The sequence below is a fragment of the Solea solea genome, chromosome 5 (assembly GCF_958295425.1).
Source record: "Solea solea chromosome 5, fSolSol10.1, whole genome shotgun sequence".
Taxonomy (NCBI): Eukaryota; Metazoa; Chordata; class Actinopteri; order Pleuronectiformes; family Soleidae; genus Solea; species Solea solea.
The window spans coordinates 10,215,528-10,235,406 of record NC_081138.1 but is presented as its reverse complement, the minus strand read 5'-3'; the positions used below and the strand labels follow the sequence as shown (position 1 = coordinate 10,235,406).

The following is a 19,879-nucleotide window of genomic DNA, read 5'->3' as shown; positions in this document are numbered from 1 at the left end:
ATTTCAACCACTCTCCTCACTTTGTGGTGTAACTGCAGGTGATTGACCTGCAGCTCGTCTCTGCACCATGTGCGCTCCACACTCCACCCTCACAGCCAACAGCCGCAGGCAACCAGTCATGACATTTCAGCTTCCCTGCAGCTGTAAATGACCCCAGTACTGGAACCTCTGCCCCCTCAGCACACACACACACACTATGTGGCAAAAGCAGTTCTCGCATAGCACAAATGTAGCTGGAACTTTTCCTATCCCAATATATTCTCACACACAGACGTGCATGCATGCACACAAGCACACACAAACAGGGATCAAGCTCATTCATTATCGAACCTCAACAGCTCTCATGCATATTTATGGAATGTGAGAATGGACCCACTCCCCAGAATATCAATCAAGGCTGTGGGGCAGCAAATGTATCCATGAAACTGAGGAGAAAAACTCATAAGAACTCAAACTAATTTGCCCAACACATCATTGTGTAGGATAAAATATTTGCACACTTTGCAGGTAAATATTAGAGTTGATGTCCTTGGAGCTCAAAGACATGGCATGATGATGCAGCACTACATTACAGTCTCTGCATATGAGATGTAAGAGAAGGAGGTGTCTATCATCTGTAATATTGTATTCATTATTCACAGAGATCAATGGATGTGCCAACATTGCAAAAAACCACTGTGTGTCACATAAGCACTGAGATGTTTAGGCAGGTTGTAAACAAGCCCAACAACAGTTTAGACAGCTTTTCTAACCCACTTATTTCTAATCTAAAGCCAAAGTCTTATCAATGATTCCTGATTGCAAAAGGAAATTGTGTACACAAATAAAATAGCAATAGTAGAGTAGGTCAGAGGTGATTGGTCTCCTACAACAAGATGACGTTTGGATAATTTACCCTGGTTTGCTTTTCCAATTAATATAAGTTTGGTGGCTTTTTCTCAAGACAACAGGTCAGAAAACACTATTTAATGTGTGTTTCTGGATCTCATCATCAAGTTAAATCCACACCACTATCATTGTTAAATGGGCAAATGTGATGGTTTTACTTGGTTATAAGCTTTAAAACACCTGTACTGTTAATCTATTAGTTCATGATCCAATTAGCCAGTCATTTTGCAGCATCAAAATCATCACTCACTAAAACTATGATGTCTTTTACTCAAAATGAAACAATAATTTACAAAATGGCCATAATCGTGTACTATCATATTGTAAAAGACCTGAAGCTAGAGATTGAGATCATCAAGTCCCTCATAAAAATGTTCACCAATGTTAAAAATTAACTGCAAAACGGTTTGATTTTTCCCATAGATTCACACATCCATTATGCATGTACAGCCTATGACAGTGGCCAATCAGCCCCCCCACATAGCCGGTTGTACAAGAACTAAAACAATTATCACACAAAATTAGCAAGCATCACGGTGAGAAATTTTTTTCAACATTAAATTGCATTTACACACACACTGAACAGTGGCTATTAAAAAAAAAAGAGAGAGAGGGGCAGAGTCAGAATGGGTACACCTGGCCAGTGTGAATGCCCTTCTACTGCATGTCATCAGAAATTAAATGAATACATCACTCTGTGGCTGCACTGGGCACAGACCTGACAGCTTGTTTTCATCATGCTGCAAGAGACAGAGCTTCTGATACTTGTCAGCTGGAGAAGAATCATTTGCATCAATCCAGTAAAAATGAGAACAGTAGCTCTCCAGCTTAGCCTCCTCCATTGATAGAAGCTTCCTAAGGGCAGCAAGAAACCTGGAATATCTGAACGAGCACTATCCTAATGTGACTCATAAAATAATCATGAAAGGCATTAGTCCACTTCACAACGAGCATTTGTTTTATGAAGCATTTAGTGGTAGCTATTGTATCCCTGAATTACAGAATATTTAATGAAGGAGAATAATATATTGACAAGCAGACCATTTATAATGAATAGTATAGCCTGGCAGACACTAAAAATTATATATCTGTTTTGCTGGCTCTCTGCACAAAAATATAAACAATGAGCCTTATCACCACTTAAAAGTTGTCTTTTCATTGCTGATAATTTCACAACTTTCATTTTACAATGCTGCCTTTTGAATAATAGTAACTGCATATATCTAATAGACCTACATAAGTATTCATAGCTTGCAAAAGAAAAAAAAAATATGTTTGCACATCAAAGAAAATGGAAAATGTAGACTAGCAATGGGAATGAAAAGACTGCTCTATGATTAAAATCTGTTACATTTTGATGTGATAGCTAAACCACTGTGTATGCCAATATCTTTGGGGGAGAAAAAAAAATCTAAAAGATTGACCTCAAGTTGTAATAAAATGTAACCCTAGTGAAACAAGTGCTTAGATTTTTATTTCAAAGCTGTAGAAACAGGTTTGCAGGGTAAAGGAAAAGACATGGATTATACAGGAAGAGTGTCTTTCTTTACATTCAATCAAGTTGTAAAACTGTTTTGTCTTTAACCAGATAACATTGACAAAGACACAAATTGGTCATATAAACACCTCAATGGACAGCTTTACAGTCTATAATGGATGATGGAGAACTATGGCGGACACGATAATGATGATGATGATGTTCCCAGTCTGTGAATGTGGACAAAGCAGGAACACAGGCTGAAATTTCCTTTTCATTATTTCTAGTAAAACACACAACAGTTGTCTCGGAAAGAAACAAATGTTATTTTTCTCCTTTCCATTTTCAACAGTCTGTGTCAGTAAGAACATAAATCAGATATAACTTTCATGTTTTCAGTTCAGGTTCCACAGCAAAAGAATAAAGTTAACCTATACCTCTACATCTACATCTACACCTCACCAACCCCTCGTTATACCACGGATGTCTAATTTCTAAATAGTAAAAATGGGATGGGAAGGTTTATTCTTTGGTGGAGGTAAAAACAGTAACTGCACAAAGAAAGCGGCGACTTTAAAAGTACATTCTAAACATGCAATTCAATTACCAAACGATGTCTGGTCAGTTCCAAATTCATTTAGCAATGTGCCAACAAAACAAACCAGTCAGAACTATCTTCAGTGAGAAGAACAATAATGATACAAGATACAAACTACAGAAAAAGCTACTGTATATCCCCAAACAAGGTGTTGAGAGACCATTTACAAAAAGTGAACATAAGCCGCGTTTCCACCGAACGGATTGGTATGGTACGGTGCATATTTTTTGTGTTTATATTAGAAATAGTACCAAAATAACTAGCCCCAACCATTCCATTTTTCGGTACCCTTCCCTTGGGGTACCAAGAGTACTGGTGCATTATGGTACAGGTTGGGCTAGACCCACAACAGTTGATTGGGCAGAAAAGTGTCACTCGCCTGAAACCAGTGTTTTTTCAATCCACGCAGTCTATTCTCATGCAAAGCTTGACATCTTGTTGAGACACTGGTATTACATCACGCAACATATCTCGCTGATGCAGCCATCAGGCACAGCCCACACCCTGCCTACCAAGTGAAGGTACCATTCTCAGTTGAAACGCAAGCCTGACCCAGGGCTTTACTGTTCCAAACAGTACCGTATACTGTTTGGAATGGTAAAGCCCTGGGTCAGGCTTGCATCCAATCCAAACTGTACAATGATATGTACCGGCTATGGTTTTCCAGTTCTTCTGAATGTCTGACTGTGTACTGAATCACCATGTGTCAGTTTGATTTGTAACATTTTCCTCAGGAATGAATGGTCTATATACCTAATTTCAGAATTTATTTGATAACTCCCTCTTGAAGGTAAATAAACTATGACATTTACTAAAAAATACATTAAATATGAGTGGACACCGGTGTGATTGACAGCTGGCATTGTCTAATGGGAGCCTGGTTGAAGGTGACACCTCTGAACTTCCATTTGCAAAACACCAGCAAGTATAGAATGAAGGAACAACAACGTCACCAATGTCTCCCCATATTTCTTTCAGTATTATAAATATGCTGAAGTAAGGAGAGATTTATTACTTACAAACTTGTAAGTAATAAATAAACAGTCACTGAGACAGGGTTACAGACTGTGTCTCCAAAGAAGGAGACTGGGGGCTTCAGGAAGAGTCTCAGGAGTTCAGTGACAGCTCTGGGAAGCAGCTGTTGAGTTGACAAGTGGTCTTCATCAAAATGCACAGGCATCATCCGTAAGAGAAAAGTTTTGGAAATGAATGGCTGACCGAGAATGCTGGGTTGGCTGTATATCATCCTGTCCTTTTTCTTCACACCCCTGGTGTCATGCAGTTATTTTATGGAAGGCAGCTGACAGCCAATTATCTGCTCAGTGAGGAGGTCAACACTCGGAGCTTGTCCGCACATTGGGAGGAGGAGGTGGTAAACCAGATACTATGATAGAAAAATGCACTGATGCCTACACCTACTGACCTGGAAAATGTGACCAGGATTGATGGAGAGGCACTGCGCATCAGTTGTCACAGACGGACTATCCTTGATGGGAGTTTTGGGATTTAGTAGATTTTCCTCATCCCAGAGTTTGATAGTAGATAGATGTGAACTTTTTTTTAGCTGAACCTATTATATCTGAATCAAAATGATTTGATCAGCAGAAGGTAATAGATTCTCGTTTCCCCAAGTGTTATCGGGTAATACCATTAGCAGCACGGCATGCACCAGTTCAGGTTCTTGTTTGCTTCAAGGCAAGCATTCTGAAATGCTGTTTCTCCAAAGATCTAATTTTGACAACCGACAACTGTAAAGTATTGTAAGGTCAATGTGGCAGTGGGGTATAGTTAGAGCGGCGACTGCTGGAGGAGAGGGAGGAGTGGCTCAGCCGGTGATCAGACAGCTGGACAGAATCAGGTAATCAGTCAATTGGGATTCAAATATTGAAAAACTGAAATATTGTATATAATGTAAGTAAGAGACTAGAGTTCTCAACGGGTCAGGCCGAAAAAACATGAAAATGAGTCAGGTTGGGTCGCCAGGTATGTTTGTTGTGAATCATCTCTGTGTGGGGAAGAGTACATCTGGCTGCCTGCTTGATGGAGAGGGTCAGACCTGATGCCTTGCATGCATAACCCCCGACACTTTGAGCATGTTAGAGCCCTTTTATGATGCTCAGCATGAACTGGAAATATCCCACTCTGTATCTTGTGCTGCTATGGGCAGAACTGCTCAGATATCACTGCCAGCAAAAGGCCAACGATACTGCACAGCTGTGAGCCGTATGTCAACAGTACGCGCACTGGTTGGGGGAAAAATGGCCAAATCCATCACCGATCTCCACAAAGCCGCAACATTCCAGTGGCCAAAATTCAACCAGTTGTGGATGCTGTCCACTGACTAAAGGCCAAATCTACAACAGTATGTGAAGTCACACCTGTTAGCTGGTACAGGAGGACCCAGATGACACAAGCCAGGAAACGGGTGCTGCGTCAACAGCAGTGGCAGCACGCGCTCCTGCTGCAAAGAAAACACCGCGGTTCGATCATTGGGAAAATGTATTCGGAGAGACAGAATCAGACTAGGATGAGGTGGACAGCTATGTATGAAACATAGAAAGGAACATAATTACAACGGAATATTTCTCCGCTGGAGAGATGAGTGTTTATTAAAACTGGGTCATCTATGTAGTAGAAATGTGAAATATCATTTGAAGTAAGTGCCTCTTGGTCGAGAAAGGCAGACAATTTTATTTTTGGTAACTCCCAGAATGCACTGCTCTCGCCTACAAGGCTACACCCCCTTCTTACTGAGTGAAGCAGACAGACCTCTAGTGCATTTTTCTATTATGCTAAATTGTACCGGGATGTACACTAAAAACCAGAGATTCAGAGTGGTGCATAGCTCATCTGATAGCGTTAGCCTTAACGCTTAGCCTTCAGGCTAACGCTATCAGCTACAAACCACAGCAGCTATCAACCACCCAGAGTTTAGAGAAGACACTGAAATGTTACATATAAGAAATATATAAGTAAGCCATTAGCAAAGTAAAGCTAACTTGTTTTCACTTGAGAATATTTGTGGTGATTGGTGTAAAATGTTAATGTTAGTCATGTTTGCTGAAGAAGTCATAATCATGAGTCATTTTCAGTGTGTGCTAACATCTCATGTTATTCATAGCCTATTAAGACAACATTAGAATGTTCACAGCTAACTCAGTTGGCAAGAAAGGCTTATGTTTTTCTGGAAAAAATTCAAATTCAAATGTATAATTGTATTCCTTGTCCAGGAGACGCATGGTTTAAAAAAGTCTTGAAGAAAATCCTTACATCACTGCTCCTCTTCCCCGACTCCACCAGCTGTGCCAAATCAGATTCTGCCACTGCTGTATGTTTCATTATTCATTTTTTGTTTGCATATTGTGTTAGACACTCCTTTAGATGTGTCTCCTTGTTAATTTTCATTTGTACTCTTGAATATGATGGCAAAACATTTTATCCTGCACTCTTTGTACACCACAGCTCAACAGTGAAGACCTGTTGAAGAAGGCTGAATAATTAGTGTTTGCTGTCATATAATTTACTGCACTTCATAAGTAAGATTTGTAGTAAATGAAATCACTTTTTATCTAATAATACTCATGGAGCATACACTAAGCTCTAGAAAATAAACCACAACCAATATGAATTTAAATTTTTAATAAAAAAAAAAAAAAGGTAACACTGATGGTAGCCCGTAGTGTTTCTCATTACCAAGCATTTTTAACTGGAAATAAAACATTATTAGCAAAATATTACCTCCCTATTAACATACTTTTAACACAACTTCACTGAGATGCAATATAAAGTGTTAACTCTAAAGGGGTAGGGGTATTAATTACACATAAAGACTATTGTAGAATCTGTCATATTTGACATAAGGAAAGTCCTGCTTCATTCTAAACCAAAAAAGAGTCAGTGGTATTAGCCACCCAAAAATTGAATTACATTTTGGAGTGTGTGATGTTTTTTTCTGTTAGAAAACTGTTCTGTGAGAAGGGCAGCTGAGAGGTTGGTGAAGGTCTCTGGGGTCTAAAGACAGGTGGACAGGTGGAGGAGCTCTGGCTGTGTCTAGGGGTGTCGGGGGATCCTGTCATTCAAACTAACAACAAACACAGTGAAGAGTGGGTGTTCAGGGTGTCTTTTTGTTGCTAGGGAGCAAGCAGAGCCTTTGTCATGCTGTGCAAATAATTTCCTTTCCTTTGGGCTTGATGTTCTTCAGAGTTTCTTCCCTGTAGGCCTCTTCAGCAGGTGTAGAGCTGCACTGTCCGATGACGTGCTTTGTTTTACAAGGCAAGCTTAAAGAAACTGAGCCAGCAACTAAAGGAGCAAATGTAGGTGTGAAAATCTCACCAACAGGATTCTGATATGCAACAGAATATTTTTGCAACAAAAATACTAAGAGAGTTGGGCTCGCTGTGCTAATCAGGCACAGATTATCAGTCATTTACATTAATCTAATTTCTTTCTATTTTACTATTATTTTCTTCATATCTATATTTGCAAGATACTGTTAGTTTTGCAGCTCATCATGTACAGTACAGTATATGGTTCAGTGTCAGAGCTCTGTAACTGATTCTTACCCTGTGATACCCAGTCTATGCTGCCTGCACTGCACCAAACAGCAGACAAAGAAACACATCATTTTACTGCATGGAAAGAAAGGAACACCTGCAATAATGGATTTTTTTTCTGGAAATGTGAGCTGAGACTGGAAATTACGAATGCATCTGGTGAACACAAACACAACTTCTAATAAACAATAATTGTGCTCCGAGACGGGGGTATCTGGTGGCCCAATGGCTAGAACAAATACAACATAATTTCCATGGTTCTTATTACACCTGTCTATTTCCTTCCTCTATCCCGCTACTGGCTGTCAAAGGCCAGTATGCCCAAATGAAAATCAGCTCTGGTTTTTGATGTATAAATAATTTGTTTTGCCTTTTTGAGGTCTGTGGGTTTGTCACATTCCTGAGCTATCTATGCAATATTTGAACAAAAATAAATTCATTCACACTGCCCTTTTAACAAGAAAGTAAATGAATACACCTTTGCAGAAACCGTTTTGATCAGGGAGGGCTGAGACACAACAATACACAGACTGTCAACATGCAGAAGTCTCCATGTTGAAATGCAAATTTCTGCAACTTAGTCAACGTGTGTTTGCTGAACGAAATTCAGAAGAATGCAAAAGAGTAATCATTCAGAAGCAGAATTTGCACTGCTTGCATCCTTTTACATAGAGAAAATTCTGCAGAGCAAAGGTCCAGCGTGTGCAGTGTAGAAACTGCTGGCCCGACTCACCTCCAGTACACATAGCAAATCAGGAGTTCAGGAGTAAAACCAGCAAATTTTCTGCATCTAACATTCATACACATATTCTATCAGACGGCAAAACAAGTAAAAAATAATTTGTAAATTTCCAAATAATATTGACAATTTTAGCATACAGTATAATCACATTACTATTCAGAAATGTAGCATCCCACCTGGTTTTGATGGTTTTTATATAAAATGTAAGTTGATTTGATATACACTGTACATTACATATTTCTTTGAAGAATCTAAATGAATAGCATCCCATAAAAAATATCCATAATAACACTTTGCTGATTGTTTAACACACATCATCATATGAAGTAGGGCTTCATATGATGATGCTCTACTTAATGCTTAATATTTATGATTTTACACGGGTTCCGGCCAGGTAAATGAGCGGCGGTCAGGTACGCTTAGAAAGAAAGATGTGAAAGTGAATGCTGAGGAGGCACCGAACACACTGGGCTTTTTGATAGACTTTCTGAAGCTGGTACAGAGCACAGCAGGAACCTTGGACTCTCCTTAGCAAGCTGCCATGTGTAAACGGCACGAAGACTGGCTCGTGTGTAAAGTGACAATACAGGACCTCCACAAGATCGCAACATTCCTCTGGCCAAAATTTAACCAGTTGAGAATGTTGTCACACTCAGACAGGAATGCCTTACATGCTCATGCCTGCACTCTTCTGCAAGCCAGGGCTGCAGGTGCACCAGATGTGGAGAGTCGAACTCTCCGGAGTAGAACCCACTCCTCCTCCTAGGCCTATTTAGAGTGCTGAGATGTTACGGTGTTTGTTCCAACTTCCGAGTGGCCTATATGTAAATGTAGAAATGACTCATTCTTGACAAAAGGCGAAAGAGCTGTGTGCGTGTGCAAATTCGAATAATGTCGGCTGTAAACGGGTTCAGGCTTTGAAAAAGCTGTCAATCAAAATGTACTTGTTGGGCTCGGGCCAAATTGTGCCTGGTTCAGGCCTTGCAGCTCTAATATGAAGTTCCTACATCAGAGCCACATTAACATGATTTTGTAGATCTAGATTTTTTATAATACAAATGAGAGATTCACTGTAACCAAGACATATTCATTTATTTCATAATCCTTTCATATTGGCAATTGTCAATCATTTTAAATAAAGGCTCACATTCAGCTAACTGCCTATCATTTTGCACTGGGCAAATATTTATGGCATCCAGCTTCCACACTACCATTCTCATACTTTTAACACAAAGTCTAGTATAGCAATTTCCTCTTTTCAATACTGCGTTTTCAACTCCTACCACATGTCAACTTTAGCTCAGCATGTTTTCTTAAAAGAGGAACCTGTAAACACTCATGAACTGAGGCACTGAGGGGGAGAGACAGACCTGCAGAATGACAAAGAGCAGGCGAATGAACAGAGCAGCTGGAGGAGCTGGCTGAGCATCTTTGGTGTTTGAGTGCTCAGGTAAGGAGAGCGGTGAGAGCCTGGACTTTTGAGTTTGTTCATCATAGCACTATTGCCACTTGCTGACAACAAGAGAGTTAGTGGGACCAAGAAACTGCTGGCTGAGATAAAATAGGCTCCTTTTGTTCTATTCAGCCTAGTGGAGCAGCAATAAAGCTTCCCTCACATTCCCCAGAGCCGGGCACAAGAAGAAAAAAAGATCTTCCGCTTTTTCAGGAGGTACAGAGAGATGCTCGCATTGAAAAGACATTTTCACTTTGAGGATGAGGAGAACGAAGGATGAGAGGACAGAGGAGAGAAGGATATTATCATACTGGAAAAGTGGAGTTGGCAGAGGGGGTGGGAGGGAAAAGAGGACGGTTTGATTTTGCAGAGCGAGAGAAAGATGAAAATGTAAAGAAGAGTGGGACTGTATGATTGGATTTTGCCCACTGGCAAAGATAGTTGTATGTTAGCTTCCTGAATGGGAGGTCTGTGCTATAATGGGGACGAATAGGCATCAGCAGAGGGCTCTAATAGGGTCTTCAGAGAGAATTCAGAGGTTCAGAACAAATCCACAGTCACAATGGAGCACAGGTCTGCACTCAGCCAGTCAAGGCTCTGTCCATCTCATCCAATGTAATTACACTCGCAGTGGTGTCATCACAAAATAACTTCAGCCTACTGCAATACGGCTTTACAACTGAATGTCTCCTTTATGATTCACAATAATAGAAAAGAGTCGGAGCAAAATAAAAAGTCTTGAATACAAAATAAATGACTGTAGGTTTATTATGTAACATTTAGTAAGACATGTCAAATATGTCAAAACAGTGTCTGTATTTCAGCTGTAAATTGTACAACAATTCACTCAAATGACTGGAAAGATACCTCTTATTTTCTAGTTCTCCATTTTTCTTTCCCTCAGAAACAGTCTCCCATCACACTGGATGATCAGCCACAAATCTTAGTTATTGTTTGTTTGTTATGGATCAACAAATCCTCGAAAGAAATTAAGCAGCTGGAAAACTTTGTTCAAATCCTGTCAACTGAGACATTTTTTGTTTTACAAGTTTTTTGTTTGTTTTAATAATGACAAAGTGCATAATTGTTTTATTCAGAAAAAGCTAAGTCTTCACACATTATATATGTTCTAAAATAGTGGCTGAGAACATGTGAAAAAAATACATGTTTAAAGAATCATGGAGTTAACCCTGAAAATAGTTTCTCTCCAGTAGTCTTTTCAAAAAAGTGTGTCTTAACTGAGTCAGATTGAGACAGAAACGAATGGAGCCTTTCGTCCATACTTAATTGTGTTAATCATTGTGCACCTAGCAGGGGAGCTTACAATGATAGAAGAAATGGAGCAATATCACTGTAAATTGTGGGGGCAGTATGGAATCAATAGTCAAATCATTCAGGAAAATGATGAAGAAGCAACCTACAGCTGCAGTGAAACAATTGTAAAGCATGCTCCCAGAACTTGCTGGCTTTTCCCTGCAGCGAGAAAACGGCTGGGGTACCCATGAGCAAGGTACCCATCCATTGCTCCCTGGGTGCTGTTGAATGGTTGCCCACTGCTTCTGTCTAGGATGGTTTCTAGTAGAGGATGGGTTAATGCAGAGAAGGAATTTACCCTGCGGGACTGATATTTAATTTAGTAATATGATGACTTACATTGTGTTTCAGTCTATTTTGGATCAAGCACAATAAAATGATCTTAGTTAGTGGAGTACAGTGCTCATTGGTGTTTTGCTGTGCCCCATTCCGTTTTTCATATAGAGGTTTTTCTTTTGGTTATACGGTACACTGCCCAGCACTAACCTTCAATGGTCACTATGTTTGTTGATGGCTGCAACTTCATACTCTGCAATGCCCTCTGGAGGAACGTCCATTACAACTCAAAAGATGCACAGAGGTATGTGGGGTAGTTATGGAGAGACGGAAATGGATAATAAATAAAAAATATAAATTAAATATAAAAATATGGTTTCATGACGCACACGAGCCATATATAGCATAACTCCTCTTCATACACAGTGTTGATATAAACTCTCTTCCCCACTGCCTTTAATTTCAGTCACAGCGCCTTTGTTTTGCTCGAAAATTTTTTGCCCCACAAATGTGTCTTACCTGGATGTAAAAACACACAGAAAACACACTTTATCTAAAATTCTTAAAAATTAGGAAATGAAGTACAGAAGAGAAAGAGGAGCAAACTCCTGGTGTGAGGCTGCAGGTGCCACTGATAAAGAGGAAGAGGGAGAGAGAGGGTGGGGGACTGCTGCTAAACTAGCTCTGTTTATGCTGTATGTTGTTAAACTACCACCAAAATGGTGAAAATGTTGCTTCTCCATGTTATCGGACCATTTATGTTCATATTCTGTACAAACACTGATGAACTGGTGACATTTGGACTTAAAGTCAACCAAAATAAAAGCAATGGAAGGGTGGAAAAGCAGTTGGGGGATACTCAAAACCTGGACCAGACCTCCATTCCCTTTTCAAAGTCAAAACATAACCAAAGTCAACAACCTTACCCCAGCTACTTATTTCTGAATAATATTAATAAAATAAGTATAGGGTGCATCTGAGTTGGGCTGTCGCCTGGTTGGAAATCTGCAAGCTACGTTTGCTGCATGGTGCATGTCACTGTGCCTGAGGGAGGAGGACAGTTCCATCAGCTAGCTCCATTTAGCCTCACTGTTGGTTGGCCAGCTTGCTGCGCGAAAATTATGCCTTCAGGTAATGTGGGGGAAAGAGAGACAGAAAGAGAGATGGGGGGACTAAAAGGCAACTCTCAAGGTTACCTTAAAAGCACAGCAGGAGGTAAAATATTTCCCTTCAACAGCAGATTATACATTAGGTATAATCTAGTAGGAAAGTGGGTTCACAGGAGGCAGATTGTAGTTGATAGGCTGCCACAAAGAAATACTAAAATATAAATTATGCATGTATCATAACTTGTATGTACACTACTAAATATTAACTGGGAATTTGTCTATTTTGCTTTGTTTTCATTATTGATGACCCACATAAGACTATGTCTGAATACCAGAAACACTAACATTCACATTTAAATTAAAATCTATACTGATACCTTGAGTTCGAAATTTTGCACAGACTGATTTACTACTAATCAGCACTTGGCAGTACCACCATAATTTGGTCAACAATGGTTAACAAATGTGTTACCAGGTACAGTGATATGAGACATATGTCTTGAATATTTTGGTCAGGTTATCACCACTTGTTGCTGAACTGGATCATTTATGAAATATGTTAGAGGGTGATCTGCAGCTGTTCTGCACTTGCAAAATACAGAATAGATTGCATCCCACATTTCTCTCCATTCAACCTAACCAGACACTGAAAATGGGCGCCCACCCTGATTCTTAAGTTTTTTATATAGATTATATCATTTATATTATTTACTGCCCATTTCCACCAAGTGCTTATACACTGTGAGAACTGTTATCAATATCATCACAATATCTGTCTCAAGCTATATAAAAAAAAAAAATTGTACTCCTGAATGCAGTCTTCAAGCCTCAAGATTCATGATATGACCCGCGCCATGACAATTTCTGAAACCAGAAATTCACAGAAGTCATCTGTTCGGGGATAGCAGCTGTCAACCACACTGGTGTCCACTGTCCACATACAGTGGAGGAAATAGGTATTTGATCCCTCATATATTTTTTTTAAGGTTCACCCACTGACAAACAAATTAACAGTCTATATTTTTAATTGTAGGTTTATTTTAACAGTGAGAGAGAGAATATCAAAAAGAAAATCCAGAAAATCACATAAAACAAAAGATTTAAATTATTTTGCAATTCATTGAGTGAAATAAGTATTTGACCCCCTATAAAAACATTACTAAGTTCTTGGTGGAGAATACCTTGTTGGCAAGTACAGAGGTCAGACATTTCTTGTAGTTGATCCCCAGGTTTGCACACATCTCAGGAGGAATTTTTGGACCACTCCTCTTTTTGGCTGTAATAGTACGGCCTTGTTTTGAGGCTGTCGCTTGGCAACTCGAAGCTTCAGCTCCCTCCACAGATTATCTATAGAAATTTAGGTCCAGATATTGGCTAGGCCTCTCCATGACCTTAATGTGCTTCATCTTAAGCCACCCCTTTGTTATGCCGTGGCTGTATGTTTAGCTGGAAGACCCATCCACGACCCATTTTTCCTGGCTGAGAGAAGGAGTTTGTCACCCAGGATTTCACGGTACAAGGCTCCATCTATCTTTCCCTCGATGCGGTGAAGTTCACTCATCCCCTTAGCAGAGAAACACCCCCAAAGCATAATGCTTCCACCTCCATATTTGACAGTGGGGATGATGTTCCTGGGGTCATAGTCTGAATTGACCACATCACCCAATCATTCTCTGAATCATTCAGGTGTTCATTGGCAAACTTCAGACAGGCCTGTACATGTGCCTTCATGAGCAGGGGCACCTTACGGGCGCTGCTGAGTTTAATCCATTACAGCGTAGTGTGTTACCGATGGTTTTCTTGGTGACTGTGGTCCCAGCTGCCTGGAGATAATTAACAAGCCCCTCCTGTGTAGTTCTGGGCCGATCTCTCACCTTTCTCATGATCATTGATGCCCCACGAGGTGAAATCTTGTGTGGAGCCCCAGACCGATGGAGACCGCAGTAATGTTATGTTTCTTCCATATTCTAATTATCACACCAACAGTCTCCTTCTCACCCAGCTTCTTGCCAATGGTCTTGTAGCCCATTCTGGCCTTGTGCAGGTCTACAATCTTGTCTCTGATGTCCTTAGTAATGTATTTGGTCTTGCCAATGATGGAGAGGTTGGTGTCTGATTGATTCATTCTGTAGACAGGTGTCTTTTATACAGGTAACAAGTTGAGATTAGGAGTACTTTATTAAAGTGAGAGGACTAGTCTGTGGAAGCCAGAATTATTTTTTGTTGGTAGGGGATCAAGTACTTATTTCACTCAATGAAATGCAAATAAATTTGTATCTTTTTTTAAATATGATTTTCTGGATTTTGTTTTTGATATTCTGTCTCTCACTGTTAAAATAAACCTACCATTAAAAGTATAGACTGTTAATTTGTTTGTTTGTGGGCAAACTTACAAAATCAGTGAGGGATCAAATAATTATTTCCTCCACTGTATATGTGCCATGCTTTATTGTATATTAAATGGAAACATAATTTACAAAATTGACATAATGTGCTATTGAAGACCCAAAAGTAGAAATTGAGACCTTTAACTCCTCAGAAAAAAATCAGCAGAGTTGCCATATATTCATTCATTTATTAATTTAGTAAATGGGTGGATAGATACCTCTGTTAAACCTGCAGGGTGGTTCCTTTTTAGGGGACTACCTTTATTTACACACTCTCCCATTGAGTATGACTTTGCCATTGTCTGGACTCCAAACAAACACATACACACACTCCCCTGCATGTTCACTTTGACTACACGTTATCCTGAAAGCTTTTACCTTCAGAGGAGAGGAGGAAAATCAATGTTGCCTGCCCTTTAAAAACAATTCACAGTTGTATAAGTGTACAGTTGTATCCCTCTACCTCCCAGGGGGCAAAGGCATGGCGGGCAAATTCAATGCAGCCACCTGGTCCCCTACAACCATCACGTTTTGCAGCATTGCAACAAATTCAACAAGACTCTCTGAAACAGCCAAGAAGAGATTACCCCCCATGTTAAAGTAATTATTTAGAGACTAAACATGTTTACCTGTTAGCTTAGTTAAGGCTATGATTTAGTTGTGCAGCAGGCAGAGTCAGAGATGTTGTTTGTATCTGCATTTATGCCGGGGTTTTTTTATGAATATTTATTTTTTCAGTAATTCATGGCCACAAAAACTCTATGTACATGGTTCATAGCATCAATTCACCATTTGATGTATTTTTTGAGCCTTTCAGTAATTAATGTTACACTAAGGTGCATGGAAAATACATGAGGATGGTCTATGTTGGGGAGTACATATTTACACGCGAACTGTGTGTCTCCTCCAAGAGGAAGGTGGAAAAGTGGTTGTGATGAGCCTAGGTGGTTGATTAACGCACGTTTTGGAGCCAAATTCAACCTGAAACCCCAGTTGTGTTTCTGAGAATATCTTTGTTGTTCATTCCCAGCCAAAAATGAAACAAACTTATCTCAATCAATCAATCACTGCAGTTTTGTTTACTCTCTGTGGGTGCTGGTTCCTGTGTGGCATAGAAGTAGGTCAAAATAGCTCATGCTCACTGATATTTGGTGACCTTTTTTGCATGTCATGTCCGGGTTTCTTAGGAATGCTATCCTTCTGCCATGAACATATGTACAACAAAACTGCACTATTCCAAAACCACCGGCTCTAGAGAGTGACCAATTTGGTTGCATATTTTTTCTGTTTTTCCCCAACGGAATTTAAAAATACAACATATTGTTCTGTTCATTCACCTTCCTGTCCCGCAGTTCTCTTGCTCTCTCTCACACACATGCACACACACTGACAACATGCTCACTTTAGTAAACCACACAACACCATAGTAAAGTATAGTAGTATTTATGATATAGTATAGTTCTACTACTCATATTTTCAATAGACTTAGTCAATAATTATTTAATAAAGTCTGCCCTGCCATTAATTGTGTTTATTGTACATTTGTATGCTGCCCTATGTTCACCATAACCACACAAAACAGTCAGGATTTTCCCTGTTTATCTAACCAGCACAGCAATGTTACCATTTAATTATATATTATACAGAGTAAACATCAACAGCCTTCCGCCATGGGTAAGACTCAATTAATATCTGGCTTTATTTTAAAATGAGAGAACTCAGTAATCTGTGGTTAAGTTGTGTGGAAAAAGAAGTTGCAAGCCAAAAAGAAGAGGAGTGTAGGTGGATTACCTGTGTTCTGACTCGTGGATGGAGAATATGACTCCTGATGTAGAGGACTTCTGCTGGACGGAAGCCAAGAAGGTAAACTCACTTTTACTCCTGAACAGCTGCACCACTTTCTCTGTGCTGTGCACTGGGGCGTGAACTGCTCTTCCAACATCTGTGGGAATAAAGTAAAGTTGAAAGAAATCATAAGCTTGAGTAAACATTTCATACACTTAATTTGCACTTGTCAAATGTGTGAATAATACTTAATAGCACTTCTGGAAATAGCTTACTCCAATATGTTATACTTTTTGGCCATCATTTCTATCAGTTATCACTATCAGCAATCACTCAGTCCTCAGCACAGCAATTTCCATCCATCCATCAATTTTCTACCACTTTCAAGACTGTGGAGTGTGGGAGGAAACTGGATAACCTGGAGAAAACCCACTCACACACAGGGAGAACATGCAAACTCCATTCAGAAAGACCCTTGTTCCGACCGGGTCGTGAACCCGAGTCTTCTTGCTGCAAAGGCAAGATGCCACAGCATTTTTTTTCCAAGTTTTAAGAAGCTTTAAGTTGAGGCAATATTGTAGTTTTAAGAAAAACTACAATATTGCTTCAACAATTCCATTAGAGATTAGAGACTATTATACTTATATCAAAGCCAGTGAAAAATCAGTTTCAATAATGATTTTCTACTATGCACAAATGCATTGTTTTCCATTTACAGAACATCAATAAGCAACAAAATAAACCTACAGTGATGATGAAAAAAGGTTTACTATAATTAGAATTATATGACTGTATTTACTCTAATCAAACATTTGCATATCTTCTAAAATAATCTGACTGTGTTGATCACTGCCTGGAAAGTAAGAAAACATGTCAGCAACAATTGAATGTGCTCATTTATCAATAGCAACAGTAGCGGCACACTGGCTGGTTTTCCACTTTGATCCAGACTAAAATCTCTCAACAACTATTTAAATATATTACTATTACGGCCTGAAGTGATCCCATGACCTTTTCTCAAGGGCCACCCTAAATGTGACATTTGTGATTGAAATGTCTCAATAACTTGTGGATTATTAGATGAGTTGTCCTCATGAAATCCAGACATTTAAAAACCATGTGGTCTTCACAAGAGTAGCAATACAGCCATTTTGTTTGTAAGCCAGCACAAGCCAAAAGGTGAGCAATTGTCTGAGAAACCAGAACCAGAGCACATATCTGTGGTCCCACAATCACAGCTGTACATGACTGAAAGTTCAATCGAGAGGAGCCTGTGGCTGTCTCAGTGCAGGGCTTTTTAAATCTCCCCTGAGTGATGGCGGCTCGCCTGGCCTCGCTCCCAGCCTCCCCACTGTCACAGCCCTGTCAATGGAGTGCCACTTTTCAAAGCTTCCCCAGTTCTCTGACATGCTGACTCTCTGGCCTCAGCCTGTCATGAGATCACTCCTTCAATTGCGCAGAAACAATGGCCCTGTTTTTGTGATGTAACGATACTGACAGCTTTTAAGCGCTTTTTTGTACCATCCCATAAAACAACAAAAAAGTGTATTGTGGCTCAAGGTCAAACAATATTACCACATTGTACCACATTATAGGCATTCAATAAAGACACATTTAATCAATACCAACAAATTGTAGCAATGAGTCTATACTCAAAACAGTCAGAAAATATGGTATGGTATGACCTTGAATGCAAATGAGAATGAGAATTGAAATGTATTTTAACTCAGCTCACAACTCACAGCACCTTTTAAAGCTGTGCCAAGACTGAAAGCTCAGTGATTCAATGGGCTAAGAGGCTACAACTAAACATCAGAATCTCTTTTTAAAAAAGGTTCTTGTTCTGACAACACTGCGGCAATTATATGAAGTTCTCTAAGTTTAAACAACTAATAACATTACGCATTACGCATGTCCAACGAATAAGGTTCCTTTGCTCAGGTTTAAGTTGAAACAAATGCCATTGGGATACTTTGGGGCACATTTTGGACACAGTAAGAGAAGAATTAGAAAAAAATAAAAATGTGGTTTATTTTAGGGATGGGACATACCACTCTTTGTGTACGATACCGATATCAGAAACTCAAGTATCTACTGATACCGATATTAGTCCAATACAGTAATTTCAGACCATTTATGAACTATGAAGCTGATTGTGCCGAGCCATCAGATTATACATTTGTATCTGTCTGATATCCAATCCAGTGATTTTGACCAGTATTAGACCGATGCTGACCGATTCCCATCTCTAGTTTATTTATAACACAATGGGAAGGCTGATCATAAACAATATATAATAAGAAAAAGTAACTGAAATTAAATTCCTTGGAGTAACGATTGACCATAAACCATGTTGGAAGCCACACACACAGTTAATCATATTAAAGTGGGACTATGCAGTATTTCTACCCTAATTTAACAGCTCTGGAGTCATTGTGATCGTTAAGGGCTTGTTGCAGGGAGAAGGGGGGCTGTCTCCACGCCCCCTACTGTTTTTTAGTGGAAAACCAGCCTCGCAAGATCAGGGCTACCATCCCAGACTCCTCAGAATCAGGAGGTCTCATGAAGTCTTCGGTCTCGCGAGAAACAAGAATTGCTTTATGGGACTACTCATCCTAACCAGGTACTGGCTATAAGATCAAGGCAGTGATAGTGCTATTTAAGATCTTCATCATGGCAGAGCCAGTGAAAAAGAAGCAGAGAAAACAGATTTCGAGGAAGCAAGGAAGAGGTAATGACTGACTGAGCAAATACAGTAGAATAGATGTACTTTATTAATTTCAAAGTGGGGAATTAGAGTGTAGCAGCAGCAAGACACATAATATGCTTCGAATAAAAATAGAATATAATAAAAATAGAATGAAATTAAATGAATTTGTATGTACATAAGGATGAGGAGTGTGATGAATAATATGTAGTAAACTATGAACTGTAGAGTGCATAGATTAAACGGTAGGGTGTACCAGAGAAAAAAGTATTATGAATTTACTATTGTAGAGAAATGGCATGAGGGCAGGAACAACTTATTTTATCTGTTCATTCGACAGCTGAGTTGTAACAGCCTGTTGGAGAAGGAGCTCCGCTGTCTGCCCAGTGTATGGTGGAGGGGGTGCTGGATTGTCCATGATGGAGAGCACCACTTCAGTGTTGGATTTCCAGTCCAGTCTTTTCTGTCCCAGGTACCTGTAGTCCTCCACCACCTCCACAGCCTCCCCCTGATCAGGACTAGTTGTGAAGGCGTCCTCTTCTTTCTGAAGTCGATCACGATCTCCCTGGTTTTGTTGACATTCAGCCTCA

The 19,879-nt window shown here is 39.6% G+C and overlaps 1 protein-coding gene across 2 annotated transcripts in view; it reads right to left on the bottom strand.

The window, feature by feature from the left end:
- Positions 1-19,879, bottom strand: part of LOC131459443 (protein kinase C-binding protein NELL1-like) — a 223,294-nt gene that overhangs the window by 178,132 nt on the left and 25,283 nt on the right. For both annotated transcript variants that reach the window (XM_058629295.1, XM_058629296.1), the window contains exon 3: positions 16,589-16,739. In XM_058629295.1, the coding sequence (XP_058485278.1) occupies positions 16,589-16,739 (151 nt within the window). The remainder of the gene's footprint in view (positions 1-16,588; positions 16,740-19,879) is intronic.